Source organism: Benincasa hispida, chromosome 10 (assembly GCF_009727055.1).
Source record: "Benincasa hispida cultivar B227 chromosome 10, ASM972705v1, whole genome shotgun sequence".
Lineage (NCBI taxonomy): Eukaryota > Viridiplantae > Streptophyta > Magnoliopsida > Cucurbitales > Cucurbitaceae > Benincasa > Benincasa hispida.
Window position 1 is genome coordinate 18,517,562 of NC_052358.1, and position 18,234 is coordinate 18,535,795.

Sequence of the window (18,234 nt, forward strand, 5' to 3'; positions counted from 1 at the left end):
AAAAAAAAAAAAAAAAAAAAAAAAAAAACTTCCCTTACTAAAATGCTCAGATTTTGGAGGAATTTCATAGGATTTGAAAGTAAATTATTTATGCCCCAATTGGTAACCATTTCGATTTATGTTTTTGTTTTTGAAAATTAAGCCTATGTTATCCACATTTTTTACAATAATTTGCATATTTCACAAGTACAATGGTTGAATTTTTAGCCAAATTCCAAAAATAAAAACAAATCTATTTTTTTAGGCCCCATTTGGTAACGATTTTATTTTTTGTTTTTGTTTTTGAAAATTAAACCTAATTACCTCCACTCTCAAATTTCTGACCAATGACTTAAAAAACTAAGCCAAATTTTGAGAACTAAAAAAATCCTTTTAAAAAATTGTCTTTGTTGTAGGAATTTAGCTAAGAATTCAACCATTGTACGTCAGAAAGATGCAAATCACTTTAGAAATGTGAATAGAATAGGTTTAATTTAAAAAACAAAAAACAAATAATCAAATAATTACCAAATGGGACCTTAGTTCTAAAAGATTGGCTTGGTTTTTTAAACAATTGTTGAAAAGTAGATAATAAAGGAAGAAATTTGGAGCGTGTCCATAGGCTTAATTTTCAAAAACAAAAACAAAAAAACAAAATGGTTACCAAACGGGGCCTAAAAAAAAGTAGAGTTGTTTATATTTTGAAATTTGACTAAAAATTCAAGTGAAAGATGCAAATCATTATAAAAAAATGCGGATAATATAGGCTTAATTTTAGAAAACAAAAACCTAAAGCGAAATGGTTAACAAATGAGGCATAAATAATTTACTTTCAAATTCTATGAAATCCCCTCCAAAATTTGAGCATTTTAGTAGGAAAGTTTTTTTTCCCCTTCAATTAACACATCATATTTAAAGGTCTATATTAATAAATTTTTAACTTTCTTTTCCTTTCTTATTACCATCTAAACACAAAGTTTTAATTACACTCATTTCAAATTTTTCTCGTTCCAACAAAATAATTAATTTATAATAATTTCTCACATTTTAAATCACAAGATTTAAAATAATTTTTGAAACTTTCTTCAATCCAAATGGAGGGTAAAAGTGTTTTCATTCAAAGTTGGTCGGTGGTGGCTGAAGTTTGACTAAAGTCGGTGGCCGGAAGTTCATTGACAAGTTTGTCGGATATGGAGACCGGAGGTTCATTGGAAGTGACGGTCAGAATTGGCCGATGGCAGCCACGGAAGGTGGTGTCCAAAGGTTGGTCAACAAACTTCCTAAATTAAATTAGAAGGAAAAAAAAAAAAAAAGTAACAATGGACAATGGATTTGGATTTATATTCAAGCTCGTGTGACTTCTGGTTGGGCATAATGCCTAACCCAAAACAAACACCCCCTAAAATTTTCCCCATCTTGCTATCACTGTCAGCTCTCAAGCTCTACGTTAAAAGAAAGAAGAGCGAACCCAAATAGATGAGTTTTATCTCCATTTTCATCCACACAAACTTCAACAATGGCATCTGCATAACTTCCACCTCGTCTCAACTTCCATCAAATTCCTCAGCCATGGCTTTCTTTCTTTCTCCTATCCTCATTCTTCCATCCACATTCGAATTCTCTTTCAGAAACCCCCACGAATGGCCCCTGTAGCCTCCATGTTGAACGGAGCAGCTCTAGCGCCACCGCTCCGTCTTCAGCCAAGGCTGCAACATCCACGCACCTTGCCGTTCACGGTGCCGATGAGCGTGCGAAGGTCGAGTTTCGCTGCCCGCAATGGCAGAGCCGCGACGGTGAGATGCGAGGGAATCGGAATTGGCGACTTCATCGGCGGAGATTTGCTTAAATTCGACCTAGGGCAATGGCTATCGGACGTCGAGGAACACAAAGCCCTAGCTATTTACTCGCCGCACGAAGGCGGCTATGAAGGCCGATACCTAAATCGCCTCCGTTACCAGGGCTACTACTTCCTCGATCTATCCGCTCGCGGCCTTGGAGATCCTGAAACCACTCTCACCAAGATTCACCCTGTTTGCCCTGTCCGTTGAATCGAATCCTTACGGCTAATTCACCTTCGTTATTTTTTTCTAGGGTTTCTTCGATTGTTCTTACTTTGGCTTCGAATTGCAGGCTCATTTGGGGAAACAGCCGATCGCACGGTGGTATTTCCCGCCGGAAGTTGATTACAGGCTCGCGGCTCTGCCTCCGAACGCGAAGGGACTCGTCGTGTGGATAATCGAGGCCAAGGTGAGATTCTTTGAACTGCCATTAACGACTCAGAATCAGCCACTTAGAGAAGAATGGATTACCGAATTGGAAACATTGTTCAGGTTCTGTCCAAGGCGGAGTTGCAGTTCCTTGCTTTGCTGCCGACTCTCCGGCCCAATGTCCGAGTCATCGCCGAGTGTGGGAATTGGTAAGTTTCTTCGCCGCTTTCACGGTCCAAATCGGAATAGATAGTTTTTATAATGGGTTGTTTTTAAATATAAAAAAATATCCAAAATATTTATAAAATATGGAAAAATTTTACAACTATCTCTTTTATTATAAAGTTAGTTTAAATTAGAAAATTACTTTTTTTATATAATTTATTTTGAGATTTTTGAAAATAGAAAAATAATTAAAACTATCTAGGCAAAATATTAAAATCCAATCTTCAAATAGGTCTAGAGATCGATAGAGTCTATGAGTGTTGTATGATAGAATCTATCAATGATACTATGTGATAAAATATTTTATGATTGTCTATTTTCTTTTGCTATTTCTATAAATAGTTTAACTTTTTTTTTATCTGTGATTTTTTCTTTCTTTTTTTTCGCAGAAATGAGACTTCAAAAATACGTTTAACAATGAATATTATTTTGACCAATTCTAAATGTTTCAAAACTTTGATTTAAAAATCAATTTTGAACGGAAATTGAGAGACTTTCAGTCACCAACTTTAAGATTTCAATTTTTGACGAATATTTCAAAACAGAACAAGTGTATTTTAGAAAAAGAAATGGAGAAGTTCATTATATGTTTTGAAATTTTGCCTTCTTTTTTGTTTTAATTCGAGGAATGATGTGTGAGATAAACGTGAAGAAGATTTCAACCGGAACGGCGAAGAGAATATAGATTAACAGCAATTAACATAGTTTGAAGTTAAAATTCTCATTGAAATTCATTTGAATCCAAAGTATAAGTTATCACGAGAGTCTGTGCATTTTATAAAGATTATAAGTTCGTCTCATCCAATTAGGAATCCTCACCATATTATTTTAAGTTGATTTTTCATTTAAGTTCTTAGATTTCATGGGTTCGAAAATTATATTAGATTAACATATAATTTTTTTTTAAATATCTGTGAGTGTCTTGGCCGGTTTACGTACACCTCGACTAATCTCATGGAACAACCCGCTTGATCTTACAACATTTGGGTGTCAAGAAAATTTATTGAAAATTAATTTTTAATAGGTGGTTATCATGGATTGAACTCTTGATCTCTTAATCATTTACGATTTCACTTTAAACTAATTGATAATGAGATAGTAATTCGTGTATCTTATAGAGAATATATTGAATTTTTTAACGTGGGAATCTCAATATGGGAAGATTGACTTTGTTTTGGTAGGAGGAAGTTCATGTGGAAGCCGCTCAAGGAGATTGCAGGAGCTTGAAGACGCTTCTGAATGACCAATTCCTCCATAAACCTGAAGAATATAGACTTTTTTTCTCTCTCTCAAGCAATTAACTCAAATTTGGTTAAATAGTTCAGACCGTAGATTCCACCACTCCAAATTGAAAAGAAAGAAGATTATGAAGTTTTATTATCTAGTGTGATATTATTTAGTGTAAATTGCAAATAATATTATTATACTTTCATGCAATTATTACCTCAAAGAATGACATCCTCGGTGTCAACTGATAATCCACATAGAACATGTAACATTTGACAGACATAGATTCAAATCTTTCACCTTGACATATGGTTGGACTTAAAAATAAATAAATACTCTAAAAAAAAAAAAGATTTAGGGGCAAAATATATCATTTATTTGTGAATAATTTTTGATATTATAAAAAAGTAATTGATCTAAGTTAAATTATAAAATTAGTCTTTAAACTTATAAAAGTGTCTAATAGGTTGTTAACTTGAAAATAGTTTATTAAGTCCTTGAACTTTTAGTTTTGCGTCCAATAACTGTTATGTTGAAAAAATTAAAAATTAAATGATGTACTAGATTAAAAATAAATAAATTTTATGACTAGTGAAAACGTAAATTTTATTTTTGTGTTTAATAGGTTTGTGAATTATTAAAAATATCTAATAGGTCAATGACCAAATAAATAGAAAATTTAAATTTCAAAAATTTATTAAACACGCTAAAGAATCTAGTATTTGCACCCCGTTTAGTAACTTTTTTTTTTTAATTTTTTAAATTGTGCTTGTTTCTTACAACTTATTTCACGATTTTCATATTCCCTAACACTTTATTATAAGTTAAATTCCAAAATAATAATAATAATAATAATAATAGGATATTTGTAATACATAGTAGAATAAGAGAAAAAATATAAAAATATATTACATCTTTAAATTATTTGCAAATATGGATGAGTTGACTAGTCAATCTTTGATTTTTTTTAAAAAAAATTTTTCAATTTCGTCCTCCTTTGTCTTATCTTGTTGTACACTTTTTTTTAGTCTTTTTATTTTTTTTCTCTTCTTCGATTTTTGTTTCTTCCCTCCATTTTTTCATTTTTTCATTTTCTTTTTTTTCTCAGTTTTTGCTTCTTCCCTTTTTTTATTTTATCCTTTCATTTATTCGATTTTTGCTTCTTTCTTTCATTTGTCCAATTTTTGTTTTCTTTGTTTCACAATCTTTCATGCCAAATCTACTCAAGATCTTTTCAATGTAGTTCTTTTGTGACAATCTCAAAATACCTTGAGAACGATCTCGCAGTATTTCAATTCCTAATACAAAAGAAGCATCACCAAGATCCTTCATCTCAAAATTTCTTTTGAGAAATGTCTTAGTATCATGCAATAAACCTACATCATTACTATCTATGAGTATGTCATCGACATATAACACCAGAATGATTGATTTACTCCCACTGAACTTGTGATATACACAATCTTCCACAATGTTCACCTCAAAACCAAATGAGGTTATCACTTCATGGAATTTGTGATACCATTGACGAGAGGCTTGCTTGAGACCGTAGATGGATTTCTTTAATTTGCACACTATAGACTTTGAATTACCAGACACAAAGTTTTATGGTTGCACCATATAAATCGTCTCATCAATGTTCCCATTGAGAAACACAGATTTTACATCCATCTGGTGTAGCTCTAAATCAAAGTGAGCTACCAGTGCCATGATTACCCTAAAAGAGTATTTCGAAGAAACCGGAGAGAGTTTCTTTGTAATCAATGTCTTCCTTTTGAGTAAAACCTTTTGCAACAAGACGAGCCTTATATCTTTCGATATTGCCATGTGCTGTCTCTTATACACATCTAGATGTGTATAAGAGACAGATATTAGCTTTAATAATTGCATACACATAATACAATTAAAGCAACAAAACATGTGAATATTGCTAAATGTCATCAATCAAATTTGAATTTAAATTCACCAAAATATCAATCAAATTTAAATTTAAATTTACCACATTATCAATCAAATTTAAATTCAATACCACAACATCAAATTTAAACCAGATTAATCAAATTTAAACCTAAATTCATAGGCTTATTCATTTAAAAACTCATATTTAAAAAAAACACTTAAATTATCAATCACATTTAATTCTACCAAATTGATTTTCTGGCAGAGGAGATTACAATTTAAGATAAATTTTAAGTGGCTAAGATTGATCTTGTTGATGAAGATCGCCAACACCAACTTTCCATTTTATTGATAGAATCCCACGAAATCAAAAAGAGATCGCTGACAAAACTTCAAATGGACAAATACCAACTCCTTTACATCAGCGACCCAACTCCCTCACGCCGGCAAGACCTATATTTGAAACTTACGACAAGAAAACGAACAAAATCTCGCTGTTAATTGCTTTTGCCAGTTACCGGCGTGAAGTGTGTTTCAGTTTTTTTTTTTTTTAATCTTTAAAAAAAACTTTACTGAATTCAAGGATTTAATCTCATGCCCAATGGAAAACAAAACGAAACCAACAATTCAACATAGAAATTCATGCTCTGAAACCACTTCTTAGGAAAAATTCTTAATATCTATATTGAATAGATAAACCCTAGGATCATTCAAGTCAAATTGTCAAGAATAACATACTGAATTCCATTAGAAAAATTGATGATAGTTTCAAGATGATGATGGATGACTATGTTCTTCCTCAACCAAAACTCCGGATGCCCTTAGTGGGATCTTTGTCTAGATGGGATTCAAGAAAGACTATATACTAGTTCAATTAGGATTCCCATTAAACCCTAATTAACTAGGAATAGTAGGGCCCAATCTAATAAAATAACCCAATGTGATAAGGATTGCTTCTTCTCTTTCTCTTATTTTAAAAATTTTTCTTTCCTTTATTTGAATTTTTTCTTCTTCTTTTTTTTTTCCACAAGAATTATGAGGCTGAGTTCAGTGATAACCACTAATATTTTCTATCATCGATAGCTTAATATTTGATTATATTTTCATAGTTAATAGTCACTTATAAAAATCTATCATTGATAGCCAACTTAGTGAATTTAATTAATAAAGTTGAATCTCGAACTAAAATGTAAGTGGAATGCCTAGAAGTTATCACAGATACCATGTTTATAAGTGATAGAAGTTATCATCGAAAAGAAAAGGGACTTATAAATGTTTGGGAAGGACAAGAAAGGGGCAAAAAGGCGTTCAGTGGCTATGATAGAAGCTACTACTGATAGCATATTACCAGTGATAGAAACTAATACTAATAGCACGTTATTGATAATAGAAGCTACCACTGATAGCACGTTATCGGTGATAGAGAACTATCACTGATAGCACGTTATCGGTGATAGAGAACTATCATTGATAGCATGATATCAGTGAGATCATTGATAACATCTTATCAGTGAAAGAAGCTATCACTGATAATCACAATATGAGTGATGTTAGTGATATCGGTGATAAACTTAAGTGATATCTATATATCGAGTTTCTTTCAAAGGTGATAACCAGTTATAGAAGTTTATCATTGATAGTCTTAAGTGTTAATATTTCGAGGTTGATTCTAACTGGCGAAAGTCTATAAGTGATAACGACTGTTAACTGCTATCAGTGATAACCATGATAAAAGATTATTAGTGATAACTACTATGGTAATCAAAGTTGTTGGTCTTCTTTCAAAGTTGATCACTATTTATAAATCTATCATTGATAGCCATTGATAGCCTTAAGTAATAATATTTCAACATTGATTCCAATTGATGAAAGTGAATCAATGATAGCTACTGATAATTGATAGCAAATTAAAAGCTAATATTTCAAGATTGTATTAATTTTTCTCAAATTGAAAGCTATCGTCGATAGCAACTATCATTGATAGTAATTGATAGAAGCTATTAGCGATAGCAGTTATCAGTGGTTATCACTGATAGCTGCTATCAGTGATAGCCTTTAATTTGAGAAAACCGGGAAGAAGCGAACAAAATGGTTACTAGACATGGGTTTTTTAGTCTTTTACCATTTTTTTTACCTATATATGCAATTATTTTATCCTTGTACTACATATTATATTATTTTGGGCTTGAATTCTATTTATGCAATTAACCCTTTAAACATGAACTTTTGTAAGTATATCATTTTACACCATTCTTCTACTTTGTTTCAAAATATCATGTGATACTTATAATTGTTTCAATTAAACTCTCGAACTTTCATAAATGAATTAATTTAGACTCATTATTAAAATTATATATGAAAATTATTAATGCATTAATTCTTACATGTGTAGACTCCTTCAAATGTAAGAAAAATTGATGTATCAATGATTTTTAAAGAAAATATTAACCGAGTCCAAACTAGTTCGTCTATAAAAGGCTAGAAGTTTAATTGATAAAATTAGGAGTCCCAAAGAATGCTTATTCAAACACAATGTTAGTGATGGTATAAATTGATAAACTTACATGAGTTCACATTTGAATTGCAACAATTATTAGCTCAATATTTTAATGGTTAAAAAACATTTTTCATCCCTAGATTTTCATGAAAGTAACAAGTTAATCTCTATTGGAAATTTTTTTATTAAAATAAAGTGTCAATTTTTATTATTTAATGACGTCGTCATTATATTATAAATAAGTTTTATTCCCTTTATTAATCTACACATATAAGAAATTTTATTAAATCATAGGAACAAAATCATTATAAATTAAAGTTTAATAACTAGATTGTTACTTTCCGTTCGTAAATCAAAAGTATCTATTATTACAATCTCAAAGTTTAGCAGTAAAAATTAATATTTCTATTAAAAAAACAAACAAACAAAAGGTCAGAAATGGATCCTGGGCATGCAACTCAAATGAAAAACAGGCACACAAACAAAATTATCCTTAAGAGTGGCTAAGATTTACAGCCTTTTCGAAATAAGATTTACTTTTACCATACTAAATTACTCCAAAAAAACTGCCTTTCGACTACAAATGTTTTACGAAATCCTCACGCCATCAAAATTCATACTTGATTAGAGAGGGTAAAAAAGGCTAGTAAATAAACAAATTAAAGCTACATACAGCTTATACTTTTGCTTCTGCTTTTGTTACGGGTGGCAAGAAAGCCTCCCACCATCCATATTCATACTTGGAATAGGGAGCCACCCATTTTTCAGGCTTCTCAAACTCGAGGTTCGTCGGGGTAGAAGCCAATGCTTCTTCTAAGCTGTTGGCTTCATAGCTTTCGGCTAAAACTCGGTCCAGTCTCAGCTTCATGAACCTGCACATATCAACAAGAAAAAGGGACCAAAATAGACTGTCAAGCAAAGACTTTGTTACAGGAGATGCAAGAATGTTTGAGTTTTTAGGTCATTTTACAGTGTTTGTAAACATTTCTCTCCTATGGTATAATATAGGTTAAAATAATAATATCATTTTGGTCCATTTACTTGTCGGGTTCCATTATTTGGAACGAATTTAAAGATTTGAAAGTACATAGACTAAATTTGAGCATTTTTTTTTTACTAAAATTGAACAAAACTTAAACTACAAGAACCAAATTAGTATTCAAAACCTATGAAATATTAGGTCAACATGAGGCATTTTACATGAAGTAATCAACAGAAGAGTTTGAGTTATCAGTTTTTGTAGCAAAACAGCTTCACACATAACAAGATCAGTTTGCATTACAGAATCTAAAGAAAAGTAAATGTTATTCGGTCAGCATGTGCAAATGACAAACCACTGGAAAATTAAGACGCAATGCAGCTTGTGATTGTATTCAAGCATCTAAGAGTCAAGAAAACTTGTTAGCTAGCCAGTTGTTTGCAAGATCATTTTTTTCTCTAGTTTTCCATATCCCTTTTCCTGTTGTAAATCTAAACACAACATATGATTGTCTCCATCTCTTAAATAAAAACTATGAGTATATATATCAGTGAAAAGCATACGAATATCCGTCGTAAGGCCTCGGATGATTAGTTTTTTCATGATAAAATTTCCAAGAGTCAATGACCTGCAAGAACTAAATATACTAATGCAAATGGGAATTGACCATAATACCAGTCATTAGACATTAGGGTTATGCCCACAATAGTAAGATTGTAAGATCTGAATCCTCACCCTTTATTTAATGGGCTAAAGTATAAAAAAATATCTCTGCACCATTATACCATTTCATGTCTCAATTTTTCTCCAAAATTCTAAAGAAGGATTTCTCCTCCAAAGGTAGTTTGAAACTTGCATCCAAGATTCTAAAGGATTTCTATTCTAGATTAGTATTCAAACATTTATGCAAGGCCAAGGGTAGTATTGCAACTTTTTGAAGTATAGGGGTATATTTGAAACAAAGAATAAAGTTTGTTAAGAGGTCTATATATATATATATATATATATATAACTTAGCCTATTTAATAATGTAATGTTGTAAATAGAAACCAAGAATGCGAAATGAAAGGAGGCAGCTTACGTAATCCAGGTACTATTCGTTGAAACAAGAGCAACGGCAGGTCTCTGCAATCTCTTTGTGATATTAGGAAACTTGTCCAAGAATTTAGGTTCAATGACCAGCCAAAAATCCTGCTCCTTGTTACGCTCGCCATAGTTCCGAAGCCGCTCGAAGAGAAGTTCTTTGAAATGCTCCTCTTCATCAAGCATAAACTTCGCATTTGCAACTACAAAATAATACTTGTTCGATTCTTGCTGCGTTGGAAACAACATAAAAACCAGTGAACTTCGCTAGAGCGATTTAGGGCAAACGCAAAACGCACAAACAGCAAGACAAGTTAAGATCGAAACCGCGGTTAAATTTAAACGAATCGACTTCGAAAATGCATACAACAACCCTAATTTCCATGGATATCAACAATTAATTTAAACTTAGATATGAACAATAACGTACATCGTCGGAGTTCAGAAATTGAAGAGAAGCGAAATGCGGAAGAAGCTCAGAAGCTAAAGAATACCTTGTCGGCCGAATCGGAGTTAACGGCGGCGATTTCTGTGTTGAAAGGCGAAGAGAGAGAAGAACCTGGTGGAGACAAGAAGCAGGAGCTGGAAATAGAAGAAGAAGGCAATCCCAAAGGCAATGAAATCGTTCGGCAGTGGCTGTGGTAACCAATTCTGGAGCTCGCAAGAGATTTCACGGCAGTACAATGCGTTGGAGTAGCCATAGCGGCTGAAGATGAGCCCATAACAAGATTTACAGTGCCTAACATTTGGCCTAACTGCTTCTTCTTCTTCTTCCTCTTGTTATTGGAGAAATTTGAGCAATTTGAGCAGAGCAATTTGAGCAGAGCAAAAATGGATGAAATGGCTAACTAAATTAATCAGCAAAATCTACAAACAGAGTCACGGAACCTTATCTAGTTATCTATTACAATGTCAAATTACCATCTTGTCCACTCTACTTTACGCCAATTGGATGAAGAATTGCAATTCACTTGAGTTTTAGATTCAATTATTTTGAAAAGTTTGATTTTTACTTTAAAAATTATTTTAAAAATACATTTTAATTTTATTTTTGTAAATTTAAATATCGTTTCGTATACTTTAAAGTCCTGCGTTTTTAGTCATTTATATTTTTAATTGTCCAATTCTAATTTATATCTTTTAACAAATTTTGAATTTAGTCCTATAAAAACCTACTCAAATACTTTTCGGCTAGTTTAGTTTACATAATAAACTTTATATCTTGTAACGGTCAAATCGTATGTGTTATAAATACCACTAATCAGAACAAAACAATATAGAGTTCATCGTACTTTCTATTTTTCTATAAACTACAACTACTATGAGTAATCTTCAAGTGAGGAAGAAAAGGAATCTTTCTATGGACGTAGGCTTATTGGCCGCACCACATAATTTTGTGTGTTCCTTCTTCTTCTCTTTATCTTCTTCTTCATTCTTCATCTATTTCTCTACAAATCAATGAAAATACGATTTTATAATCAAATCACAACGTTTTCAAAGTATCGAGTTGCAAAGAGGAGCATAAGATTATAGCTACTCAGCTCATAGACAAGCATTGTGATAGCCTCGCACTAAGCAAAGAGGATTGACTCACTATACTCGCGCAACGCACACCTCTCGGTGGTTTGCTACATGCGTCATATCTCTATGCCGCATGATTAAGTATGCAATAACTCCTGCAATCTACATTTAACTCTTGTGATGAAAGTAAAAGATGATAAAGAAGAAGATGTTGATGAAAATGGCATTGAAGGAACTAAAGAAATCAATTGATTACAAAATGTATTAATGTCTTAACCCAAAATGTAATACAATACAGAGAGAAGAGGAGAGGTGGAGAGCCAAATGTAGGCAATCTTTTGCTTCCATCATATGTGTGTCAAGGTTACCGGTGGTGAAATGGATGGGCGGTGGAGTAGTCTCTCTCGAACTCTATCTCCAATAAAGCTCCGGTCTTCAATCGGAAGAAGTTGTAGGAATGAAGAATCCTCAAAGAATGTCTTGTTCATGCTCTCGTTTGTGATCACAAGAATCTGCCCAAGGCAGAGACTCGGATGCTTTGAATTTGGGCTTCAAGGCGTTATTTATAGAGCTCAAACGCTGACAGTATTGATAATCCCACTCTGATTAGTTGCCATCACTGACGCGGTAGGTGAGAATGTCACCGCTGCATCATGGTCAACGACCAGGAAGCATGTCAAATATATGTTGATCCAAGGCATATGTTCATATTCGTTTCTCATGAAGGATTAACGCATTCCACTTATTCTTTGCGATCATACTTCTGCCATGGTTATCACTATAGTTGCGTAGTGCATGCGACCAACTTTTCTTTATTGAGATCAACGCATGCTCTCGATTTCTGCGACAACTACAAAAATAGACATTTTAACGTAAAATAACGGATGATAAGGGGTTAGCGGGAATTTTTAGTGCTGACGACGCAAGCTCATTTTTCCACATGAATCCTTAGTCATATTAACGCATATTTTGCTCATCAATTCTCATAATTCTAAATAAAAGGATGCAATAGCTTGTATTTCTACAAGCTATCAGTCTCTATGCAACTAAGGATTTGCCTAACAAGATGTTTTTAAGGGAAAAGTTCTTCACATTTAAGATGGATTCTGCTAAAACACTATTAGACAATCTGGATGAGTTTAAGAAGATAGTTTCTGAGTTTAAGAGCCTTGGTGAAAAGATTGGTGATGAAAATGAAGTCTTTGTTTTGTTGAACTCTCTACCCAAATCCTATAAGGAGGTAAAGAATGTCTTGAAATATGGCAAAGAGTCGAGTTATCGCTGTTACAATTATTTTAGCATTGAGAACTAGGGAGTTGGAGCTTCATACAGTAAAAAAGGATCAGCCTAGTGCAGAAGGGCTATTTGTCAAGGGCAAGAACAAGCAGAATCATTCTAAAATGACTAAGAATTAGTCTGGTGAAGAGCATAAATCAAAAACCAAATTGAGATGTAATTACTGTAAGAAGAAATGACACTTAATCAGGGATTGCAACAGTTTAAAACGAAAAAACCAAGAAAAAGAGAAGGATCAGAAAGGAAAACAACTAGAAGCCTCAATGGTTGAAGGGTCATATTTCTATTCTGATGCTTTAGCCTCTACTAGAAACAAAACCAACCAAATAAGTCCTCTTGGGAAGCATGACTGGGTACTTGACTCTGGTTGTACCTATCATATGACACCCTTTAAACCTTGGTTTAATACCTACAAGGATGTGGATGGAGAATCTGTATACATGTGGAACAATGAAGTCTGCAAAATCAAAAGGGTTGGTTCAGTATCCTTAAAGCTAAAAGATAAATCAATCAAACTTCTTAGAAATATGAGACATGTACCTTTACTCAAGAGAAATTCAATTTTTGGGTATGCTTGACTCTATTGGGTGTGAGTGCAAAGGAAAGGGATGAAATCCTAGAAATGATTAAGGATTCTAAGGTAGTTTTGGTAGGTGAAAAAGTTAATGATCTCTATATAGTAAAAGAAGTAGAGATGATGACTAGTGCCTACATTGTTTCACAGCAAATTTGATAGAGGCATGTTGGGGTTGATGCCCTAAAGTCTCGTGTCCTGCAGTTTGTAAAAAGTTTGTATGAACGTTTGTGTTGTTAATATATGATATTTATTTCACATCTTGTATTTTTGCTCATTTGATTGTTTTATTTACTTTACCACAAACCAATAAATACAAAATCTCTGGTTATCTATATGTGACTCAAGCATATATGTGGTGACATACAAGTGGATCATGTCTTGAGTGATAACCAAAATGGTCTGTAGTATAAGGATATAGGAGGGAAACCTTATCCTGGTAACGCTACGGATGCGTCCCGCTTTGTGGAATGGTCACAAGTGTTGTGACTTGTCATAGATGGTCTGATCCTGATCATTCGTGTTAGGAAAATGCGAGCGGGGGCATCCTATACAAAGAGTTTGTATAAGACCTGACCACAAAATGTTAACGTCTCGTTATATAACACCATTCATGACAGAGACTTCACTTCACTAGGATGACCATAGGTAATATGACCTCAATCCTGAGTGAGTTGGGAACTCCTGCCATTGAAGGCGGTCCTTTGATTTGTATGGGTGCGAGTGGCCAGGTCGCCGATTCAAACCTACCATTTTGGGGATTCCTCTGATTTGGGAGCTGGGAACTCAGCTACATAAGATCGAATTCACTCCTTCCCCGAGGCAAGGGTAAGTAGATAGATAGCTCCCTTAAGGGATGATTCCGGGGTTTGAACAATGTAGCACCACACACCTTCTCTTGGCCCGAGAGGTGTTCACACATAGTTGGACTATGTTGTATTGTTCATTAGAGGAATTAGTGGTACTTAAGAAGTGAGATATAACTACAGGGACAAAATGGTAATTTGGCCTAGCTGTACTTATGAGCATCTGTGAAGGGTCATTGTTCTCATGATTGGTTATATCCGATGGACACAAAAATATATCTGTGGAAAGAAGAGTTTAGTTGTTGGTCTTTAGTGGAATGCCTGACAGTTAACGGATGGTGGATCTCGTGGCTAAAGATTTTAGTCAGATATTCATGGACCGTTGGAGCTTCGAGCCACAGGTCCATTAGGTCCCCTGGGTAGCTTGGATAAAGTTGAGAACCAGTATTTGTGTTAATTTGAAATGTTCAAATTGATAAGAGGAAGTTCGATTATATATGATATAATTTAACTGGTTAATTATATATGATATAATTATCTAAATGTATGAGATGCATTATTTTGGAAGAAATTATGATTTATATCAAGTAAAGGAGAAAATATTACAGTAGATATGTAATATTTATATCAAGTAAATGAGACATAAATATGATTTATATCAAGTAAAGGAGAAAATATTACAGTAGATATGTGATATCAAACTATAGGGTAAACATATAATATGGTTATATTTATTATTAATTAATTAGTTAATTATATGATAATTAAGCCAAAAATCACGTTTGGACGTGGGTTAGTGGGAATGAGTCGATTATTGTAACCGATGAAACAAAAATGGAATTGTTTCATTTTTTGAATCGTTCGTCAATCATCTAAAAGAAATCGTGAGAGCGTGTTGGTAGTATTGTAAATGATCACTTAAAAAATCGAGAGCCTATACAATAGTTGTCTCGCGCCTAAACGATCGCACGCTATTTCCTACACGATCAGATAGCTTCTTTAAACGATCGTATAGTGTGCTGATTTTGCTAAACGATCATATACCTTTTCCTAAACGATCGTTCAGTAAAATCTACGCGATCGTGTAGCTTCTCCTAAACGATAAGCATTTCACTATGCAATAGCACCTTTTTTCCCTCCCACTTGCTTATCGCCTACACGATCTGGTATTCCTCCTTCCTCTACCAAATTCACCAAAGATCACACTTTGGGTTCTCACTCCGAGAATACCCGGGACTTTTTTCTAGTGGTGTTGTCCTCATGGCGTTCGTGTTCACGGTTATTTGTGTTGCTGTAGTCGATGCTTCCACTAGGTGTTGGTAGATCGCGTGGAGGTTTTTCACTGCTTGGAGTGTCGAAGTTTAAAGAACGTCTTCAGCTGGTATAACACTCTTTCCCTTGTTATTTTGTTGTTCACAGCATGCCGATAATTGGTGTTTGTTTGCATAACTGTATGTTTTGAATGTATAATGTGTATTTCGGTCACGGTGAGATCGGAGCAATCCGAACGTGCTCATGGAACTCTTCGGTAAGAGATTGATGCGTTGTAAATTGTGATGCGATTATGGTATGAGTTTGCGGTGATGTATTACGCGTTGCACATGTAAGTTTTCTTAATAAAACCCAAGTATAAGCCTCACTAGGTTTCCTAGTAAGTCCAGGGTCGAACACAGGGACTACTGAGTAAATATGCGACAGTAAATTTGATTTTCTTGCGGTGGCGAAAACAAATAAGTTAGATGGTATTTTATTTAAGAATATTTTCTATGTGACGGAGTTCGAATAAAGCGTTGATGAAATTGAGAATTACAATGAGTATGCGATGAACGGGTTGAGAAGAGATTTAGCTAACATTTCCTAAGATTACGTACAAGTTATGCGATCATGCTACATACAAACAACAGCAGGTCATCTCTCAATGCAAATGCCATAATTCCTATTCCTAGGACGCATGCGATGTATACGAAAATGTCGATAGGACTTATGTCTAAGCCTCTATTCTTGTCTATGAGATGATGAATGATGCACACATACACAAGGTGACTACATACTATCATGTCTTGTTTCTAGGGTGCATGCGATGCATTAATAGCAATAGAACTTATGTCTAAGTTTCTATCTCTTGCTTATACGGTTCTAATCTGACTCTCTCAAGCCTGGATTCTAATCTGACTCTCTCAATTCTAGATTCTATCTTTAGACTACTCTCTCAAGTATCTCTAAAGGGTGAATGACACATACATAAGACAAGATGATCGCATAAAATGTAAATCTTAGGTCATGCTAGCTAAGTACTTCTCAACCCATTCGGAAATTTAGCTACTCATGTAAAGTATGGAAGAATGAACATAAGTTGGAATGAGATTTCCATTTTCTATAAATAAAATGCTGAATACAAAATAGCAATGGAATGTAGAGATAAGAAGCCTGGTAGCAATGTATTGCTTCCCGTGGCCTTTTACACTGCCTTTTTCAGTCCAACTCTGTCCATATGAATATTCTTGCTTTCGCAAGTGTTGGCCCTCTCTCCCTTTGTAGCGCTTCCCGGTAATCTCTCGACCTGCCCGAGAATGATCTCTCAGCTTCTTCGTCTCTTAGCTCGTCTCAATCTTCTAAGTATGAATATGAACAGACTAACGGTTCTCTAACTTATTCTCTATATGATATATGGCGATCCCCGGTACAATGGTGGCATTCGGTATTTATAGATTCAAGGTGAAGCAGTCTTTCTCTCTAATGATTGCAATGATGGGCGGTCATTAAGTCTCCTACTCTGATGCGTCGATTAATGGTCACCGAAAGTTGAGTGTACTTGCTACAGTATGGCTTTAATGGCTTGTCAACTAAATTTGGATTCGACCGTCATAAGCTTTCCGTCCCATCATGATTTATTAAGTTTTCATCTTGATGCGCAGTCTTTATGTGGCCACCTTCTTGAGCGACTCCTTACGATTGCATACGATCGCATGACTTTGCGATCGTAATCTTTCAAACGCAGCGGACGCCTAATTCCTTGGATCATAATTTTACTTGTGCAAACACATTTTTTTTTCTGCACAAAATAAGTAAATGAACTGCTTTTATGCGATGGGCGCATGCGATCACAATTTTCTCAGTTTAACACTTTTGGACATGATATTGTCTATTTTTACCGTCGCATTCCCCCGTTGTTTTACTTATTTGAGCTATAATAACGTGTATTTTTACCCTTATCAAAGATCCTTCAAGACAGACTATATCAATACAAAAAGGATGCAAGTGTTGAGTTTTATGTTCTAAAACTCATTGTTTGTAAATAGTAGAACTTATTATGAAAATTCAATAAGTTGTTATTAATATATTGTTTTTTTAGAAATCCAATAAACCTAAGTCCTTGACTATTACATGAGTACTTGAACTTATGTGGAGACATACAAGTGGATCTAGTTCGAGTAAATAGTCAAAATGATCTATAGTATATGAGTAAGTTTGGGTGCCTTATTCTGGTAACACTATTGAATGCGACCTACTCTTGTAGTTGTTACAAAGAGTTGTAAAGTGCTACATACGAAGTGATCCTAATTTTTGCATGTTATGACATGAGGAGTGGGACGTCCTGTGCAAATGAGTTTTGTACAAGATCGGACCACAAAATCAGTCATTCTTACTTTATAACGATGTTTACTGTTTAGACTGATTGTTTCAAAGCGATAGCTAGGTAACTTGACCTTAATCCTGAGCTAACTATGAACTCCTGTTTATTCGGGATTATCCTTTGATCTAAAAACGTGAGAGTAGACCAACTGTCTCTGCTCAATAGCCTTCCCATTTTGGTGATAGATCAGATAAATAGCTGGGGACATAAGGTGCAAGACGGAATTCACTCCTACCCGATTAGGGTTAGTAGAGAGGTTATTCCCTTCAAGTGTTGATTCTGGGTCTTGAACAAGAGTTCTCACCCT

At 34.1% G+C, this 18,234-nt stretch overlaps 2 protein-coding genes across 2 annotated transcripts; one reads left to right on the forward strand and one right to left on the reverse strand.

Annotated features, from left to right (window-relative positions):
- Positions 1-1,395: 1,395 nt before the first annotated feature.
- On the forward strand, positions 1,396-3,889 carry LOC120087766 (NAD(P)H-quinone oxidoreductase subunit N, chloroplastic). The gene is made up of 4 exons (XM_039044655.1): positions 1,396-2,018; positions 2,110-2,226; positions 2,310-2,395; positions 3,593-3,889. The coding sequence occupies exons 1-4, from the start codon at positions 1,620-1,622 to the stop codon at positions 3,636-3,638; spliced, it is 648 nt and encodes a 215-aa protein (XP_038900583.1). The 5' UTR covers positions 1,396-1,619; the 3' UTR covers positions 3,639-3,889.
- A 4,577-nt stretch (positions 3,890-8,466) lies between these two features.
- LOC120087636 lies at positions 8,467-10,963 on the reverse strand. Its single transcript, XM_039044477.1, has 3 exons — positions 10,591-10,963; positions 10,095-10,327; positions 8,467-8,906 (listed from the first exon to the last, which is right to left on the reverse strand). Exons 1-3 carry the CDS (start codon positions 10,840-10,842, stop codon positions 8,711-8,713), a joined length of 681 nt encoding a protein of 226 aa, XP_038900405.1. The 5' UTR covers positions 10,843-10,963; the 3' UTR covers positions 8,467-8,710.
- Positions 10,964-18,234: the final 7,271 nt, after the last annotated feature.